The sequence below is a fragment of the Vipera ursinii genome, assembly GCF_947247035.1.
Source record: "Vipera ursinii genome assembly, chromosome: 1".
Taxonomy (NCBI): domain Eukaryota; kingdom Metazoa; phylum Chordata; class Lepidosauria; order Squamata; family Viperidae; genus Vipera; species Vipera ursinii.
Window position 1 is genome coordinate 146,011,150 of NC_139512.1, and position 18,216 is coordinate 146,029,365.

An 18,216-nucleotide genomic window follows, 5' to 3' on the forward strand; every position below is an offset into this window, starting at 1 on the left:
ACACCACTGGGATTGACAAAATCACCATCAGTCAATTGCAAAAGGCACCTTTACTAAGAACATCTTACATCTTGTGATGATCTTTAACACTATCAAACACCGACATCTGCCTATCCCAGGTCTTTAGGAAGGACTTAATAGGGAGATAACAATGCCAAATCCACTCTGAACATCTGACTGACTGTGTGATGAACCGTAATAATGAACATCCTAATTTTATAAAATGCCACCTTGGAACTGCCCATATATATCCTTAGATGCTATCTTAATAATTCTTAGGTCCTTGGTTAGAACTTGAGTGTTATTAAGTTTTCACCAGTCTTAAGCAATGCATCTAACTGCAGGTTGCTCATCATAATAATTAACCAGTATGCTGACCTCTAATAATATTTCTAAACTCTGCATAAAACAGTCACACTGAAGGTAACCCTGAAGTTTGCTCTGAAAATATGGTTCTCAGTCTTTTATCTTTCTCAAGTTTCTGAGTAAGAAATGAATACCTTTTTGGATTCTGTAATATTTGGTTTACATACAGATATAAATATGATGCTCTCTTTTGATGATTGTTTTTCCAGATGGGTCAGGGAATTTTTGAATGAAGACAACAAAGGCCTGGATGTTTTGGTGGAGTATTTGTCTTTTGCACAGTATGCAGTCACGTAAGTATAATACGATCCACACATTCACAATCTGGGCAGAAGGAGAAAGATATTATTAGTGCATCCTGTTGCAGTAAACTGTGAACACAGTTGGAGAAAAACCCTGTTATTCAAATAATTATATGTCTCTCTTTCTAAGATGGCTGTCATAAAGTCTCTGTTCTCTGTTATGCCAATTGCATTGCTTAGTTCAGGAACAATAAATGGTAGTGTCAGTTCTGGAAACATTGGGAAGCCATAATAAATAGCTATTATGTGCTGAGATCTACTGTGCCCATAGCCAAGTCTTTAGATGTGCAATGAAAGTCAACTCAAATGTACATGCAGCAATAAAAAACAACAACAAAAGCATAGAGGATTGCTGGTGAGGCATATGGGTAGTTGCCTTATTCCAAGTGGCTTCTATTACTGTACGTTTCCTGAAGTCCATCTTCTCCTTTCTGAATTCCCCTTTAACTGAAGACGCCAAGAATAAAACGTAGGACTTTCTGCTTTAAAAGTGTATGATCTACAGCTGAGCTGATGTTCGTCTGCTCCAATTTGCAGAAGGAGATTTCATATCTTGCTGTGTTTGAGGTCCAGGGGTTAATGTGGACAAAACTGGTAATTTCCACACTGCATGCCGCGACAGAAAGAGAAGCCCACCATGGACATGCTTTTTTCCCCTTTCCCTGCTTCTTCTTAATACTTGAATTAGTCCTTAGAGCCACCAGTGAGAGGAAGCTCCCCATAAGAAGTCCCTCTGCTTTGCCATCCCTCTGATGGAACGTGACTTGGACTTCAGAACGAAGCCCTAGTGATAGAAGGTGGCTTCAGAGCAGTGAGGGGAAGGAGCACATGGAGAACGAGAAGCTTCTGCTTCACTTGCATGTCTTCTCAACCCTGATCAAACTGTTCTGAGATACAAAAAAGTATAAAGTTATTTTTAGGGTGGAAACCTAAAAAAAAAAAGTTGTTCTATTGCTGGATTAAAAAAGGACCTAATCTGTGCTAAAGGAGTAAACCGAGTAGGAAGAATGGAACATGGCAGAAAAACAATTGGCTTTAAAAACAACAGCTGCGTTCTCACATAAAGCTAAACAATAATGTGGTGTGTTTTTTTAATTCCATTTATATCCCGCCCTTCTCCGAAGACTCAGGGCGGCTTACAAGCTTGCAGTAACCTTCATTCTATGTATATGCCTGCTTATTAGGGCTTTCACACACACACACACACCCAAGCGGCATTATTAGAAAGTCAGCTTAATTGCCCCCAACAGTCTGGGTCCTCATTTTACCTACCTCTGAAGGATGGAAGGCTGAGTCAACCTTGAGCCTGGTGGGACGGGAACCTGCACTAATTGCAGGCAGCTGGTGTTACTTAAGGAGGCATCAGCCCACTGCTCCACCAAGGTTTGTTTGGGATACTTTGATGTGATGTGTGAATCTGTCTGCAAAAGGAAGCCATGGTTTACAAATCATGCAGAGGAGTTTTGCACATCATATCAAATGAAAAACCAACAAATCATATTATGATGTAAGGCTCCGTGTGAACTGGCCACATAGATAAAAGCAAGTAGCTTTTCTTACCATCCATTCTTCCTCCCATACTAAGTTTGACAAATAGCCTCAAAGTCTGTGGGAGAGGATGGCACGGTTCTCCTTTCAACCAGCAATACATTAGACAAGGTTTGAGAAATAAACCAAACAAAAGAAGATTTGTCGTGATTAGAGTAACGTGTTACATATGTTTGGAATTTGGCCTTGGCCAACATATTGGAAATATTTCCATTGCATATTGGCAGTTGAAAGTAATTAGAATACATATTTTATTTATTTATCCTTAAACAAAATGCATTCTTGACATTTCATCTCTACTATTGTACAGAAAGGTTGTTTTGTCTTCCAGGAAATTAAGCAAAATGGAAATTAGGGAAAGCCTTTGCAAAGTTATCTGACTTATTCCTCCTTGCTTTGTGACAGCCTTTTGCTTCCCCCCATTTCAAGATCCAAATTTATTGTGAAATGTATAAGAAACCAGCACTATGTTTCAGCCCAAAGGAAAATGTATTTACACAGTTCTCTATTGTTGTAATAATCTATTGGGACATTTCTGAGTTCTGCAGCAGGGGGAAAAATGCAGTCTCCTCCTTCTCATTGGCATATGAAGTGTTTATTTCTTTCCAGATTTGACTTCGAAAGCTTGGAAAATAATATGGAAAATTCAGTGGACAAATCTAAACCATGGAGTCGGTCTATTGAAGATCTCCATCGAGGAAGTAACTTACCTTCTCCAATTGGCAATAGCATTTCCTGTTCCAGCAGGCATTCTACTCTAAGGTAAGTCAAAGATATAAAATTGAGGAAGGAACTGATTTTGGGCTGGAATTTAAAAGGCAAAACAGGTTTTTCAAACCTTTACATTTCTTCCCTTAATTGGCCGACTTTAGCGCTTCCCATTTGGATGATGTCTTGATATCACTGGTCAGTACAACCTGTTGCCAAACTGATCAAAATGCTCTCCACCTGGCAAGAAAGTTGTTTGCCTTTACACTACACCAGGGGTAGGCAACCTTGGCTCTTTTATGAGTCATGGACTTCAACTCCCAGAATTCCTTAGACCAGGGGTAGGCAACCCTTGGCTCTTTTATGACTCATGGACTTCAACTCCCAGAATTCCTTAGACCAGGGTTAGGCAACCTTTGGCTCTTTTATGACTCATGGACTTCAACTCCCAGAATTCCTGAGCTAGCATTCTCTTTTATCAACCTTAAATTGGTGCATTTCTTAGTAATTTTGGTAGATAACGATTGAATGTAAACATTTTTTCTAGTATTTCTACAGGTAACAACCACATCAATATAAATCTTCCTTTCTAAATAATCATCTTAATCACCTTGTCACGGGTCCTGTTTTTAAAGTTCTCATTCAAACGAGAACTTTAAAAACAGGTGTTTTAACTAGCGCACCAAACTGGCTCCTCATAGACATTGGCTTCAATTTTTGGGGGGGGAGGGAGGCCTGGTCCATGATTCTGTATAAATACATTGTAAGTCTGCAGTTCTGAGCGCAAACCCATGCATGTGTTCACAAACCCATTAAAATTTAGTCTGATACGAGTCCTTACGGGATTGCAGCTTCAGTACTAGAGAAGGGACATCCTATTCAGTAATTTTACATATAGGAAATTCACTAGAATTTAGTTCATCTTAAAGGGTTCATTGCTACTCATAGTCCTGTAGCTATCATGTAAGGTAGTAATTCTTGATCAGTACTTGATTGTAGCAGCATTTGATTGATTTATTACTTATTTATGAAATTTATTGGCTGCCCATTTTACCGTAGAGTAATTTGGGGGGGGGGGGCTTACAGTTAATCTAAATTAAAACAAATAAGTTAAAACCAAACATTAGAAACCAAAGACACATGGGAACGGCAGGGGCAGAGTGGGAGGGGGGAGGGGGGATCTATTATTACTCAATCAACCATCACCATTGCACTGTTCCCCCATCTAAAGACAAAAGGCCCACGTCTTTAGGCCCTTATGAAAAGATAGAAGGGTTGAGGCCATCCTCACATTGGGGGGCAAATTTTTCCAGAGGCCAGGAGCAACAACAGAAAAGGCCGTCCTCCTGGACCCCTCCAGCCATAATAATTGGGACTCACAACATGCCTCCTATGCGGGTCCCGTCATTATTGTTCCTCAAAGTGGGGGTAGACTACTCTTAGCCTGTCAACTGCATGTGACTTCCGCAATGATCCTTTTGTGGCTCCCACAATCCTCTCTCAATAGCCAGGACCTGGCTATTAGGTTTTGGCTTCACCCGCTCTTTCAGTGATTCATGATGTCATCAGTCACACCACTTCGAGTTCCTATTAGACCATTAAAAAAAGCTCATTTATTTATTATTTAACATTTTTGCCTTCAGCCCCCATGGATTCTTGGTAAATTACTATATAAAAGCACCATATGTAAGAAGTGGCTGTTTCCCGCCAACCGGTTTGCTGCTATATTTTGCCCCAGTTGTATTTATTTCTTCTGGAAATACATTGATCAAATTCTGATAAATGTGGTCCTGCAGCTAACCTGAGCTTTGCTTGACTCATGTGAAAGGTCCTTGAGCTAATTGTGGCCTATCCTGTTTATCAATATGTGCATGTTTGCTTGGAAGCACTTCCTGACATTGTGCGGATATTTACATGCAGTCAAAACAGTGTGAAGATGCTGGTCTGCATAAACAGCTGCTTCTGATTAGTTGGATTTTTAATAGTGGTTGCAGCTTTTCAGGGTTGATTTGGAACTTGATGCCCAAGCTTAGGTAAAGGTGAAGGTTCCCCTGCACGTGCGTGCTAGTTGTTTCCAACTCTAGGGGCCGGTGCTCATCTCCGTTTCAAAGCCGAAGAGACAGCGTTTGTCTGAGGACGTCTCCGTGGTCATGTGGCCGGCATGACTAGACGCCAAAGGTGCATGGAACGCTGTTACCTTCCCACTGTAGTGGTCCCTATTTTTCTACTTGCATTTTTACGTGCTTTCGAACTGCTAGGTTGGCAGAAGCTGGGATGAGTAACAGGCACTCACTCTGCTACGCGGCACTCGGGATTCGACCCGCCAAACTGCCGAGCTTCTGATTGACAAGCTCAGCATCTTAACCCACTGAGCCACCGCGTACCAAGCTTAGCAATGTTTTAATTCGGTAGAGGCATTGCTTTTCAGATAAGTATAGGTGTAGGTCAGACCCAGGTAGGTATAGTGGTTAAGGCATCTGGTTAGAAACCAGGAGACTGTGAGAGTCCAGTCCAATCATAGGCACAAAGCCATCTAGGTAACCTTGGGTGACCCCCTTTCTCTCAGCCGTAGGAAGCAGGCCATGGAAGCCACTTCCCAAAAATCTTGCCAAGTTAGCTGAAGGGATTTGTCCAGGCAGGTACCAGAAATCAACATTGACATAAAGATGTGTGCATGTGGATATATGTCAGGGGTCTTCAGACAGTCATGCCGGCCACATGACTTGTGAACTTGAACTCCCAGAATTCCTCAGCCAGCGTGCCACACTGGCTGAGGAATTCTGGGAGTTGAAGTCCACGAGTCACAAAAAGGCCAAGTTTGAAGACCCTTGGTGTATGTGCACATGCAGACTTACACACATACGCACACACAGATATCAAACGTCACATTATTTCAAGTTCACTGTCCCCACCCTGTATTTTACAAACTTCCAAGAGTAAATGAGAATGTGTAATAGCAGTATAAAAATAAAGTGATTCTGTTATTTTTCTTTATATGTAAATTACAGATGGTCAGGATATATCAGTGGGCTTAAAGCAGATGTCTATAGAAGTGTGTTCATTTAAAATGAAGGTGTAAAAGATAAAGGTTAAGTTACTAGCTATAGATTGGAGTGAAGAATTTGGAAAAGAAGGCGGCATTATTGAAAGAATAGCTTAACATTTCTGATTGAATAAATTGGGTCCCCAACTCCTGGTCCATGGATTGGCACTGGTCCGTGGCATACCAGCAACTGGGCCATGCAAACTAGCGAAGCCCCATCTGTGGGATGCAGGCACTACAGAAAACCACGCCCCTTCCGGTCCGTGGAGAAACCTTTCTCCATGGAACCATGTCCCTGGTGCCCAAAAGGTTGGGGGCTTTTGGACTAAATCATTTGAACAGTTTGCTCTGTGGGGTTAAACTACCTATTATTATAATTCTTAGGAAATCTATTTGATGGTTTTGGAATGCTGCCTTTTTAGGAAACATTTTTGAAAAGCAATAAATCCATTGTTGTATGGCCAACACATGTTTTTAATATTTGTGAGTCTGTATTTGTTGCTGAAATGCAAAATTCAGATGCAGGCTTCATAGTATCTAAATTCATTCTTTTTGGTCTTGGTTTTCCTGTATCTTCTTTCTGAAAACATTGTCTTAAATATTAGCTTCAGTTCCTATTACTTTCTCATTCTTTCTCAGGTTCACTCTTTTTTCTTCTCTTTTCTTTTCTTTTCTCATGTCATATCTATTTATCTATTGATCCCTTTCTCCATAACACTGATCCAGCCACATGCCATCCAAACAATTCATTGTCCTGTACAACTTCAAATGCCTCCAGAGTCACTCTTCAACTAGCTGCCTCTGGCATTGCTTCAGCTTACAGTCCACACAGTTCTAATTTTTATTTTTACTTTCAAATTTTTATTTTATATTATTTTATTTTAATATTTTATTATTTTGTCTGCCTGTGTGCCTATCCTTCCATCCATCTAGCTATCTAGCTATCAATCTGGTTTTCATCCGGCCTTATCCATCATTGTTCCTATTTTTAATTGCTCCTGGTTCCATTTAAAGCAGCATGTAGATAGGGCAACTCATGAAAAACGTTGAACATTTCAAATACACGCATGCATGTTTTTGCGAAGTAAAATATAACCCGATTTAGATGATCCATATTGGAGTTGGAATTGGTTTATTTTTCCATAGTGCAGGGTTGTATTGTTCTAAGATGCACAGCATATTTGTGTATCCCAGATATAAGATATATTCTCCAGGATCTGTTTTTCTCACTTTAATGGATGTTCAGTGAAGAGAATACAGTCCCCTTTATTTTAGGCCAAAAGGAGATCCCAATTGCTTGCAGTTTCTGTTTACTGCAAATTTAAGTCACAGCTAACACACAGTGCCCTGATTTCTTTTTCTTTTTTTTTAGTAGCATTGCAGGCAGAGATGTCACTCGAAGGAAACAGTGACTCTCTTGCTGTAAAACTGCCAGAGTAATTCCAATGCCCGTGTCAATTGCTGTTCTCCAAACAGTTCTGGAAATGGGCTTTGGAATTAGTTTTCTGCATTTTTTTTTAATTCGGTGTTCAACCAAGTGTAAAGGACATGAACTGCTTTGTCATCTGCTGGATTATGGCAACCGCTGAGTTGGAAAGGCTAGAATAAAGTGCTTACAAGCAGATCCTTTGAGCCCAAAGGCTCTGATATTTGGGCTGATTTTTGAGGTTGCATGATACTGGCTGCCAATGGAAATTTGCAGGATTGGACTAATTTTGTCTATTCATTAATATTCTCCTTATACTTAAAGATTTCAGTCTAGAGGTTGAGACGTTGCTCATTCTACCCATGCCAGTACACCTTGGCTTTGCAGTTTTTCATAAGACTTGCTTCCTGGTCATCTGAACTACATTAGATCAGTTAATGTAATAGCTAATATTTATCTTTAGTGTGAAATATGAAAGCTAAACCCATTTTAGAATAATTAGCTTTTGTTTGGCAAGGTCGAATAGTACCACATTGTTTGACACTGATGATAAACCTGCTAATAGAAGTATATTTCACTAATGGCTTGGGATGTAATGAGCTCCATTGTGCTGGAATTAGGTCAGAGGTTGGCTTGGAAAAAACGTTTGCCATGACTTTCTCCCACACAAAGCGTGTTTTGCATGAATGGGAAATCAATTAGCAGATGGAACCCATTGGAGAATTAGGCGCTGACCCAAAGGAGTGTCTGAAGGAGAGGGCAGTGCAGCCCGTGCATGCAGTTGAGCTTCTAATCTAACCCAATGTTTCCCAGATTTGGCCACTTCAAAATGTGTGGACTTCAACTCCCAGAATTCCCCAGCTAGCACTACTTTGGAACCTCTGGGGATGAATTCCTGCCCAAGAAACCGCATTTGGAAGACAGCAGAATAAAAAGAATGCTTTGAAACATTTTCTGAAACTTGCTTGGGATTATGCATTTAAAATATAACTTACGAAGGAGTATTTTAAAGAGACTGAAATGTCTGCTGTAATAGTCTCATCATGAGGGACACGGCCTTATGTCTGTTATTATGGGAACGTGGATGATATGGAGAAGATAAAAACAAAAAAACAAAAACAAAAACAAAAAAAAACCAGAATCAATCCTGGATGAGTCATGGACACAGCAGTAGAAAAGGTTTCGCTCAATTCCTGATCTTCCCCGTTTTAAAATTATTTTTTATTTAATATGTCAGAAGTATAAATAAAATAAAAAGATACCAAAGATACTAAAAAAATACAGAACATAAAAAAGATAACAATAACTACCCCTGTTAAATTTTAAGCTGAACTAATTTGGTTAGCACAGTATAAATTACTAACAAACATCAGTAAGTAGTAAATTAGATCAATAGGTATAGATACAGTAATTCTGTAGATAAGAAACTCAAAGTTTGGTTTGGGTCATAAATCTATATATAACATTTGGGTCATAAATCTATATATAACTATAAGAATAGTTTCCAATTAGAGTTAAATTCTCCATCAGGTTCATTTTTTAATGCAGAAAGCTATTTTTGTCATTTCAGCTACTAATGTCTTAGTGGACCACACAAATGTGGATAGATACTGTCTTCTTCCAGAACTTTTTTTTCCAACTTCCTTGTCTATTTCCTAGTGATCTCCCTTCCCCCTGCTTATCTTTTTTGATAATCAAATAGGGTTGGCAGTGTCACAGAATAGATGGATGTAAAATATTCACAATAAGGAAGTGTTTTATTTGCTTATTTATTTCAGTTTATATGGCCACCCATGTGGCTCCAGAAGGCTAATAACCAATTAAAAATAGCAAGTAATAAAACAATTCTGGCTTGTTCAGTTGTATATAGTTGAAGGATGAGTGATTCTTAGAGCCTGACAGACAGGGCTTTTTTTCTCATAGAACGCTCAGAACGGAGTTCCGGCACCTTTTTTGGATGGAACCTTGTAGGGTAGGCAAGGCGGGTTGTATGACGTGTGAGTTCCGGCACCTTTTTCTTTTACAAAAAAAGCACTGCTGACAGATAAAGTTTTCTCTGAACAAACACCGTGGTTTTGATGGATATTAAGCAGCACAACAGTGATTAATTATGTAGACAGTGCACACTGACAGAAGATCTGACAGACACCATGTTAAAAATAAAGTAAAAAGTAAATAAGTTCATGCCTTTCTGAACTCAATTTCCTTTTGCAAAGAAATCTTCTTTCATCTCAAAAAAGGTAGTGGTGGGCAAAACTTTCAAGGAAATGGAAAAGTGGGAATTATTATATTCTAGCACAGGGGTGTCAAACTCAATTTCATTGAGGGCCGCATCAGCATTGCGGTTGCCCTCAGGGGGCCGGGTGGGTGTGGCCTGGGTGGGCGTGGCTAAAGTACGTATGGCCTACTGGGTGGGCATGGCCAGCTCTACATTGTTCGCATCAAGGGTGCCTATGGGGGCCTGGGCAGGAGTGGGACAGATCTGAGGGTCTCTGGCAGAAGGAGGGTCTCTGGACCAGGGCCAAGGCAGTGGGGGCCATTCCCTCACTGTTTCCAGGATGGCTTTGTGGGCCACATGAAACCACTTTGCGGGCCGGATCTGGCCCCCAGGCCTTGTGTTTGACATGTCTGTTCTAGCATCTCAGTGCTGATCTCAAAGCCCTTTCAATTCTTCATCTATAATAAAATAATATATTGCAGTTATGATTATTGTAAAAGATCTTCCACTGCAGAGTCCTCTCATAGAAAACTTACTTTGCTGAGGAATGCATTTTTCAGCAATTGAAAGTGAATAAAAGAACAATGTAATTAACACTATTGGTTATTATGAAAACTGATTATCAGCATTGTCCTTAATTAGGAGGTTATTTGCAAAGGTTCCCAGATGATTATAGAGCTTAAAAATTCTGGATGTTTTTTTAAAAAAATTGATTAAAACCCAGTAGCTGACCTAATTATTTTTTGTTGATAGGTATAACACCTTACCCAGCAGAAGAACTCTTAAAAATTCAAGATTAGTGAGTAAAAAGGATGATGTTCATGTCTGCATCATGTGTTTGCGTGCCATCATGAATTATCAGGTAGCTGAATTTTAGAAAATCTTTGGTGGGTGAAGATTCTGAAACACGGCCATAATGAGATTTTCTTCTCTCAGTCAAGGGGAAAAAAATCATCTCTTTAAAATAGGAACTTCTATGACGTATGAAAAAATATATACAGGTAGTCCTTGACTAACAACCATGACTGAGCTAAGTGAGACATCTGGGAAGTGAGTTTCCCCCCATTTCACAACCTTTCTTGCCATAGTTGTTAAGGGAATCTGGCTTCCCCCTTGACTTTGCTTGTCAGAAGGTGTCAAAAGGGCATCCCGTGACTCCGAGACACTGCAGCCATCATAAACCTGTGTCAGTCGCCAAGGGGCTGAATTTTGATTACATGACCCCTGGGGATGCTGCAGTGATCGTAAGTGTGAAAAACGGTCATAAGTCACTTTTTTCAGTGCCGCTGTAACTTTGAACAGTCACTAAATGAACTGTTGTAAATCGAGGACTACCTGTATACAGGTAATTCTCAGTTAATTCCATAGCTATGCAATGTGGCCTTAAAGTGGCAATTTCACATGATTGGTTTGCTTAGTGCTGGAAATTCTGGCACATCCAGTTACGGTTGTTAAGTGAATCCGGTGCCGTCATTACCCACGGGGTTACGGGGTCACCATTTGCAGTCTCCTGCCAGCTTCCCCATTAACTTTACTTGTGGAAAGCCAGCAAACATGGCCGCAAATGATAATCAAAGACTGTGGGACAAGGCAGTGTCCTAAGTTCAAACAGTTGCTGGACAAGTGTTGTTAAATGAGGACCACCTGTATACATCATTTCAGACCAAAAATGTTCTGAGGAATAAGACCCACTTCTATTGCAACTGAAGCAGACTAGAAGTGCTCAATAGAGTGCTATTTTTGGTGTTAAGAAGGAAGCAACTGTCCATCTCTATCACAATCACGAGGGCAACAGTGGGGAAAGCTGCTTGTTTTTTTAGGAAAGAAGGGGACATGTGATGACTACTGTGGTCTGTGCACTACAGCATTTTAAAAATAAGTCATTTAATATTTACTTATTGACCATAGCAATAATTGAGTTTGCTTGTTCTGTATAGAGAGAAGAAAGCTAAGTAAATATACTAAAGATGGCAACAGATCACAAATTCCAGTCTTTATTGGTGCAGAGGTGCCACTATAAATGTATGCTAAATTGCCCAAAGTTGCTTTCTATTTCTTTTTTTACATTTTTTGAAACATTGCAACAGCTGAAATTTGTTTTTATTTTAGTATGGCTTCAATATGGTCATGTCGCACCCCCATGCTGTTAATGAAATTGCACTTAGTCTGAACAACAAGAATCCCAGGTAAATGTCTCTCTTGTGTTTTTTTTTTTTTTGATATGGCTATTGGGTTTTTTTAATATATATAAAAAATCAATTCTGCAAGAACTTTATTGACATACTGTATGGTCTGTGATAGCTGTGCTTTCTAAATCTTGTACTTTCTAGATATTAATAGGAATGGTTTTGTAAATTCTATTTGCACTTGTGTAAAATCTTCAGGAGACTTTAAATGCAGGGCTTAAGAAAGTACTGAATAATTTGTAAATCTTTTTTGAAGCTGTTGGCAGGATCAGCCTTTGAAACAGCAACATTCAGAATATTGTTTTCAGATGTCAGTGCGTCTCTCTTTCAAAAGCTGAGTCATCATGTTGTTCTAATGCGTTTCTCTCCCTTTTCTGCACAGAACAAAGGCGTTGGTCTTAGAACTGCTGGCAGCTGTTTGCCTCGTACGAGGAGGGCACGAAATCATTTTGTCCGCCTTTGACAATTTTAAAGAGGTAAATCATTCAGTTGTGACATGAGGAGCTGCCTGCTTTGCCCAAGTTCTCTAGATAAAGGTCTGTGGAAACTTCGTGGTTGACTTCTGCCTCTGAAACAGCTGATTGTTCACGTTGAACATACGGATATCTTACTCCTGTTTGCAACCCTCAGTTTAAGCACAGTCCAGAAAAAATCACCCTGATTAAAGTGAGGCTACTATGCTTCATAATGCACATTTGTTTATAGAAATGTTCATATTCCACCACATGAATCAAAGCCGAAGTCACTCACATCAACTGATCTTTCCTCCATACACCAGCTCTTGATCAATCTTCTTTCCTCCCTCTTTTGACACACTATGCTTATTCCAACCAACATGAAAAGACCATTTCAGAAGGGAAATGTATTTTCCAGTATTTGGCTTTCCCCCCACCATTCATTTTAAATGCTGAGATTAAATTATTCATGATTCCTGAGTAGAAACAGATGAACACATCATTATTATGAATATTGCCTAATTTCTGTTCAGGGCTAGAATCCTAATCTCCTGCTTCTACACTTGTTTACTTTTAAGATAATATAGATGATTGGTGCAAAAACCATGGAAAAACTTAGGTAGATAACCACAGTGTGTACCCAAATCATGATTTTGTTTTTGAATCATCTTATATAGAAATTCCAAATTAAGGGTTTATTATTCTACAACTTCACTGTACTGTTTATGGGGAACTAAGTGGCAGAACAAATGATGCTAAGGAAAACAAAATCAGACAGATCTTTAAAAATGAAATTAAACAGCAGATCGATGGTTGCTCAACAATGAAATGATGGCCTCCATATTCATAAAATACTAAAGAAGTACTTTTGGCCAGCCAATATGTTCAACTTACAGCTGTCAGAGTTCCTAGCCAGCTGTGTGACTGACCCTCTGAAAGGCTCTCAAACTGGGGAATCTCACTGTTTCTTGAGAGAACGCAGGTAGTCCTCAAATTATGATAGGTCATTTAGTGACCATTTGGAATTATGGCCAACCTGAAACAGGAGCCCTATTCTGAAATCCTGATGGTTGGGGCCCCTCCATAGTCACATGACCAAACTTCGGGCACTTAGTAACAGGGCTGCGTTTATAGCTGTCTGCAGCATCCTGTGGTCATGTGACCACATTCTACAACATTTTTGCCCCAAACTATCATTTGGGGTTTTAATGACTACCACATCCAACTGTAATAGGCAGACTTCATTGTGGTCCTATATCAAGGGCTGCCTGTAAGCAGCAATGAATAAAATTCATGCAAATGCTATTATTTCTTCTTTCTTATTATACTGGGCAATATTCAATAATTGCACTGTCCCAATTGCAGGGTAGGAATAGAATGCTGGAGGATAATTTCCCCAGTATTTTTTCAGTTTAAGTGCTGGAAAATTATCATATTGATGAAACAGAAGAAAAAGGAGTTTCTCAAAAAGAAGACATCTGGCCGTCCTACAAATGATTAAGAAGAACTTTACATTTGGTGTAGAAAAAAAGCTGGCTCAGAAAAAGCATCTAAATACACTGCCACTGAAAAAAAGTTTGCTATTTTGTGTCTATTGATAATTTTTCTCCCCAGTCACCGATTTAATATACTGTATTTATTACCCACCAATATTGTTGTCCATAGATGGTCAAAAGAAAAGGGAAGGCCTTTATTAGAAAGATAAATGAAGACCTATTCACTTTTATTTATGAACAGCTGAATAGGCAGGAAGTCAAGCAGACATTTGGAACTGGTTCCAATAGTTTAATCTAGTTTAATCCTCCCTTTAAAACATCCTGGGATAAATAAATTACAAAAAGATTGCAGTTATCTTAAATATTGTGACATGAGTTCACTTTTGTTTTATATCATCATAATCAACCCTGCTGAAACTTCACAATACTTTTTTTTTCCTTTTCCGAAGCTCTAGCTTTATATGAGTTCAATTTTGAATTTTTTTTTAAATTATAAAACTACTCTTATTCCAGTGGTAAAACTCTTTAGTGAATATGATATCCAATCCCATGTAATATTGCTAACTGCAACACTATTTAATTCAGAAATTTAAACTTAATTATTTTTTAAATAAATTATCATTAATAAAATTATTTCTCCCTGATAGAAACCTCCCCCCCAACCCCCCCCCACCTTTATGACCTCTACTCAAAGGTGCTGTAATACGTTGGGTACAATTCTGCCATCACTGATTAGCACAAATACACCTGTGAGTAGCCAGTGGTTTCCCCCCATTTTTTTTTTCAAATTGGGACCATCAGTAATCTATCCCATGGTGGTTTTATAAACAAATAATAAACGTGTTTTTATTTATTTATTTATTTATTTAAAAAATTCTAAATAAAAGACCAAAGTATATTTAAGCTAATCAGAAAGGCAGGTTGAGAGTTATAAAACAGTTGGCAACCGATTAAAACTGCCTGTCCTTCACAAAACAGGCAAGTATTTTTCCACTCCTCAGCAGATGCAAAATAAAGAATGGAGAACAGTTTTGCTGCGGCCAGGAGTTATTATATATAAAAACATTTCCTGGAATTTTTTGTGTTACAACTTGCACTTTCTTCCTGATAAATCCTGTTAATCAGAACTCTTGGATTTTTGTTCCTTGAGTTGTTTCCGGTCCTGAACACAAGGAATAAAGATTGATTACTTACTAAAGTTGATGTAAAATAAGCTATGGTACGCCTGTATCTTCTAGTTAACTCCAGACTAAAATATTGTTTTTTCTATATTTGCTTAACATAATTATAACTGATGATTCCTAGCTTCATGATTGAAGAATCTGTGACCAAGCATAAGCCAACTAATCAGCCTCTGTAGATAAGTATAATGTATGAAGACGGTCATTGAGTTAGCTATCTGTTAGGAGCATTTTAGCATATTATTTCGTATAAACAGCTCTGTTTAGCTTCATTATCAACTTTTGATTTTTGAAAATTTGGGCCATTATGTCTGACATAAAAGTAAAAACGTTCAAAGATATAAATTAGATAAGATTGTTTCACATGTAGTGGACTTTTTCTGTCTTTCATGACATTGTGGTGCCCACCAACCCATTTTATTTATCTTCAGATAAGATAAATATAAGAGGTTGCCATTTTCAGTGTACCTGCTTGGAAGAAAATTACCCTGAAATTGTCAAGAAGTTACCCAGATATCATTAACCTTATGGAGCACCAGAATGTTGAGTCAGTGATTAGAAGCTTCTGATGATCAGTCCCTTGACAGATGGATTCTGGCTCTTAGTTTTTCCTTCTTGCTTCTCCTTAAGCACATAAGAGGATATTCCTGAATCTGGGATTGATACAGAGATGAATAGAGATTCAAATTATGTAGTGTAACTCAGGAGAAGAATCTACTGCCAGCAACTTTTATCTTTGTTGATCATTAAGTTTAGCTATTTAATTTTAGGATTTAGAACCAATACATAAGACATGAGCTGATCCCTGAAGCTGTAATCTGTAAATGATATGGCCAATTTATTTTTAAAAAATCCAATTAAAACAGCAAATATTTTCAGCCTAGTACTCTTTGCTTAAGCAGAAATGTCAAGAAAATTGGACTTTTGTTGCCTCATGTCAGGAGTTCATGGCAGTCTGTAAGAAACATTCTCTTGAAACAGCCTTCCCCTGGAGTGGAATTGGCAGATTACACCAAACCATTATTTTACAAATTAAAAAGGGATCATTGTGGCATCACCATACAGAAGAGCAAAGAAAGAAAGAAAGAAAATATTTAGGACAGTGCTATATTAATGTTTAAATAAGCAATTTAACTATGGATTATTTTCACAGTTGTTTTGCAACTTTTTCATATGTTGATTTTTCTCAGGATTTCTTCACCACCCTCAGGTTAGTAATAGCTAGAGAAGCAGATTTGAGCATGGCTACCCATTTAGTTGAAACTGTGCACTGGTCTCATTTCTTTTATGTGATGCACATGTTCAAAGTATTTCAAACTGTAGGATCAGATTGCCACATTCACACAAAATCTCATTTCATATCATTCAGCACACTTAACAATCGCAATTGTTTTTCTCAAGTATAAAAGCAATTTATACCAGATATTATTACTCCCTTTGTTATTTTTGACAGCTGCATGTTTGCCTATATCTCTTGTGAAAAAGAATTTATTGAAAATATTATGTGCCATATTTAAATAGAGAATTATAATTCTGTTTTCATTAACATTCCAGTTCCAAACATACTTCTAAAAATGAACTTTTATTGAAATAGATGTGTTTTGCTCCCAATTTGTTGTTGTTGTTAGTTGCGTAGTCGTGTCTGACCCATCACGACCCCATAGACAATGATCTTCCAGGCCTTCCTGTCCTCTACCATCTTCTGGAGTCCATTTAGGCTCACGCCTACTGCTTCAGTGACTCCATCCAGCCACCTCATTCTCTGTCGTCCCCTTCTTCTCTTGCCCTCAACCTTTCCCAGCATTAGGCTCTTCTCCAGTGAGTCCTTCCTTCTCATTAGGTGGCCAAAGTATTTGAGTTTCAACTTCAGGATCTGGCCTTCTAAAGAGCAGTCAGGGTTGATCTCCTCTAGGACTGATCGGTTTGATCGCCTTGCAGTCCAAGGGACTTGCAGGAGTCTTCTCCAGCACCATAGTTCAAAGGCCTCAATTCTTTGGCGCTCAGCCTTTCTTATGGTCCAACTTTCACAGTCATATATTGCAACTGGGAAGACCATAGCCTTGACTATCCGCACTTTTGTTGACAGGGTGATGTCTCTGCTTTTTAGTGTGCTGTCTAGATTTGCCATCGCTTTCCTCCCCAGGAGCAAGCGTCTTTTAATTTCTTGGCTGCAGTCCCCATCTGCAGTGATCTTGGAGCCCAGGAAAATAAAATCTGTCACTACCTCCATTTCTTCCCCAGCTCCCAATTTAGATGTGTTTAAATTCATGTCAAAATATAAAAAACTAAATAAACAAACAAACTGAAGGAAGGGAAATGTCGTGTTTTAGGTTGCAGTTCAGTCTGATCATTAATTATATATATAATAATTTCTAGGAGTTGTAATACATATGATAATCAAATTTATTTCGGGACAAATAAATTATTTCATGCTTAATTCTGGAGTCTAATAAGAACAGCAGGTAACCTATGCCTGGAAACTTGATTTTATTGAAAAAATGGGCAATTTTCTTGTTTCTTCTATTTCATTTAGCAACTGATGAAATAATATATTTGCTAAAGCCAGGGTTGAGAATGTCTTCTTAAGTACCTACAGTTAAAATAAACTCTAAAATAAAAATCTAATCTCTAAATCTCTAAAAAAAAAAACCTCTAAAAATTAATCAGGGGAAGTCAACAACATCAGAATAGAAAGGTCCAACTGGGCAATCCAAAAACCTCAAAAGAGGTAATGGATGAGACATACAAGAGACATAAAATGGCATGAGATTCAGTTGTCTGGTCACAGCCACCATTTTGACAGCATTGGCTGCTACTGCCCCCCCCCCCGCCAAATGCTCTTTATTGTAAGTCAGGGGTCTTCAAACATGGCCCTTTTATGACTTGTGGACTTCAACTCCCAGAATTCCTCAGCCAGCATGTTCTTTGGTGGCCTGGTTTCCTTTTACCACTACCTTTTCCTAGCCTTAATGAATGAACCAATTGCCAATATCTATTTGTCCAGGTCAGGACAGCATTCCTTCTAATTCTGTATATTTCTATGTTAAAATGGATTGATAAATGTTATATAGAATGTTTCCTGGTAGACACGTACATAATACAACCACTCTGCAATTTCTTCCCAGGTTTGTGGGGAAAAGCAGCGGTTTGAGAAGTTGATGGAACACTTTCGAAATGAAGATAATAATATAGATTTCATGGTAGGTGTGTGCATATATTTCAGTTACAAATGTGTAACTTCTCCCTCAGCTTTCATATTCTGGGGCCATATTCCCACCCCATCCCCA

The 18,216-nt window shown here is 38.6% G+C and overlaps 1 protein-coding gene across 4 annotated transcripts in view; it reads left to right on the plus strand.

Annotated features, from left to right (window-relative positions):
• The window catches only part of FMNL2 (formin like 2), a 195,134-nt gene that overhangs the window by 140,131 nt on the left and 36,787 nt on the right, over positions 1–18,216 (plus strand). For all 4 annotated transcript variants that reach the window (XM_083350445.1, XM_083350446.1, XM_083350444.1 and 1 more), the window contains exons 5-10: positions 576–659; positions 2,826–2,978; positions 10,365–10,473; positions 11,721–11,797; positions 12,180–12,273; positions 18,055–18,129. In XM_083350445.1, coding sequence (XP_083206571.1) covers positions 576–659; positions 2,826–2,978; positions 10,365–10,473; positions 11,721–11,797; positions 12,180–12,273; positions 18,055–18,129 — 592 coding nt within the window. The remainder of the gene's footprint in view (positions 1–575; positions 660–2,825; positions 2,979–10,364; positions 10,474–11,720; positions 11,798–12,179; positions 12,274–18,054; positions 18,130–18,216) is intronic.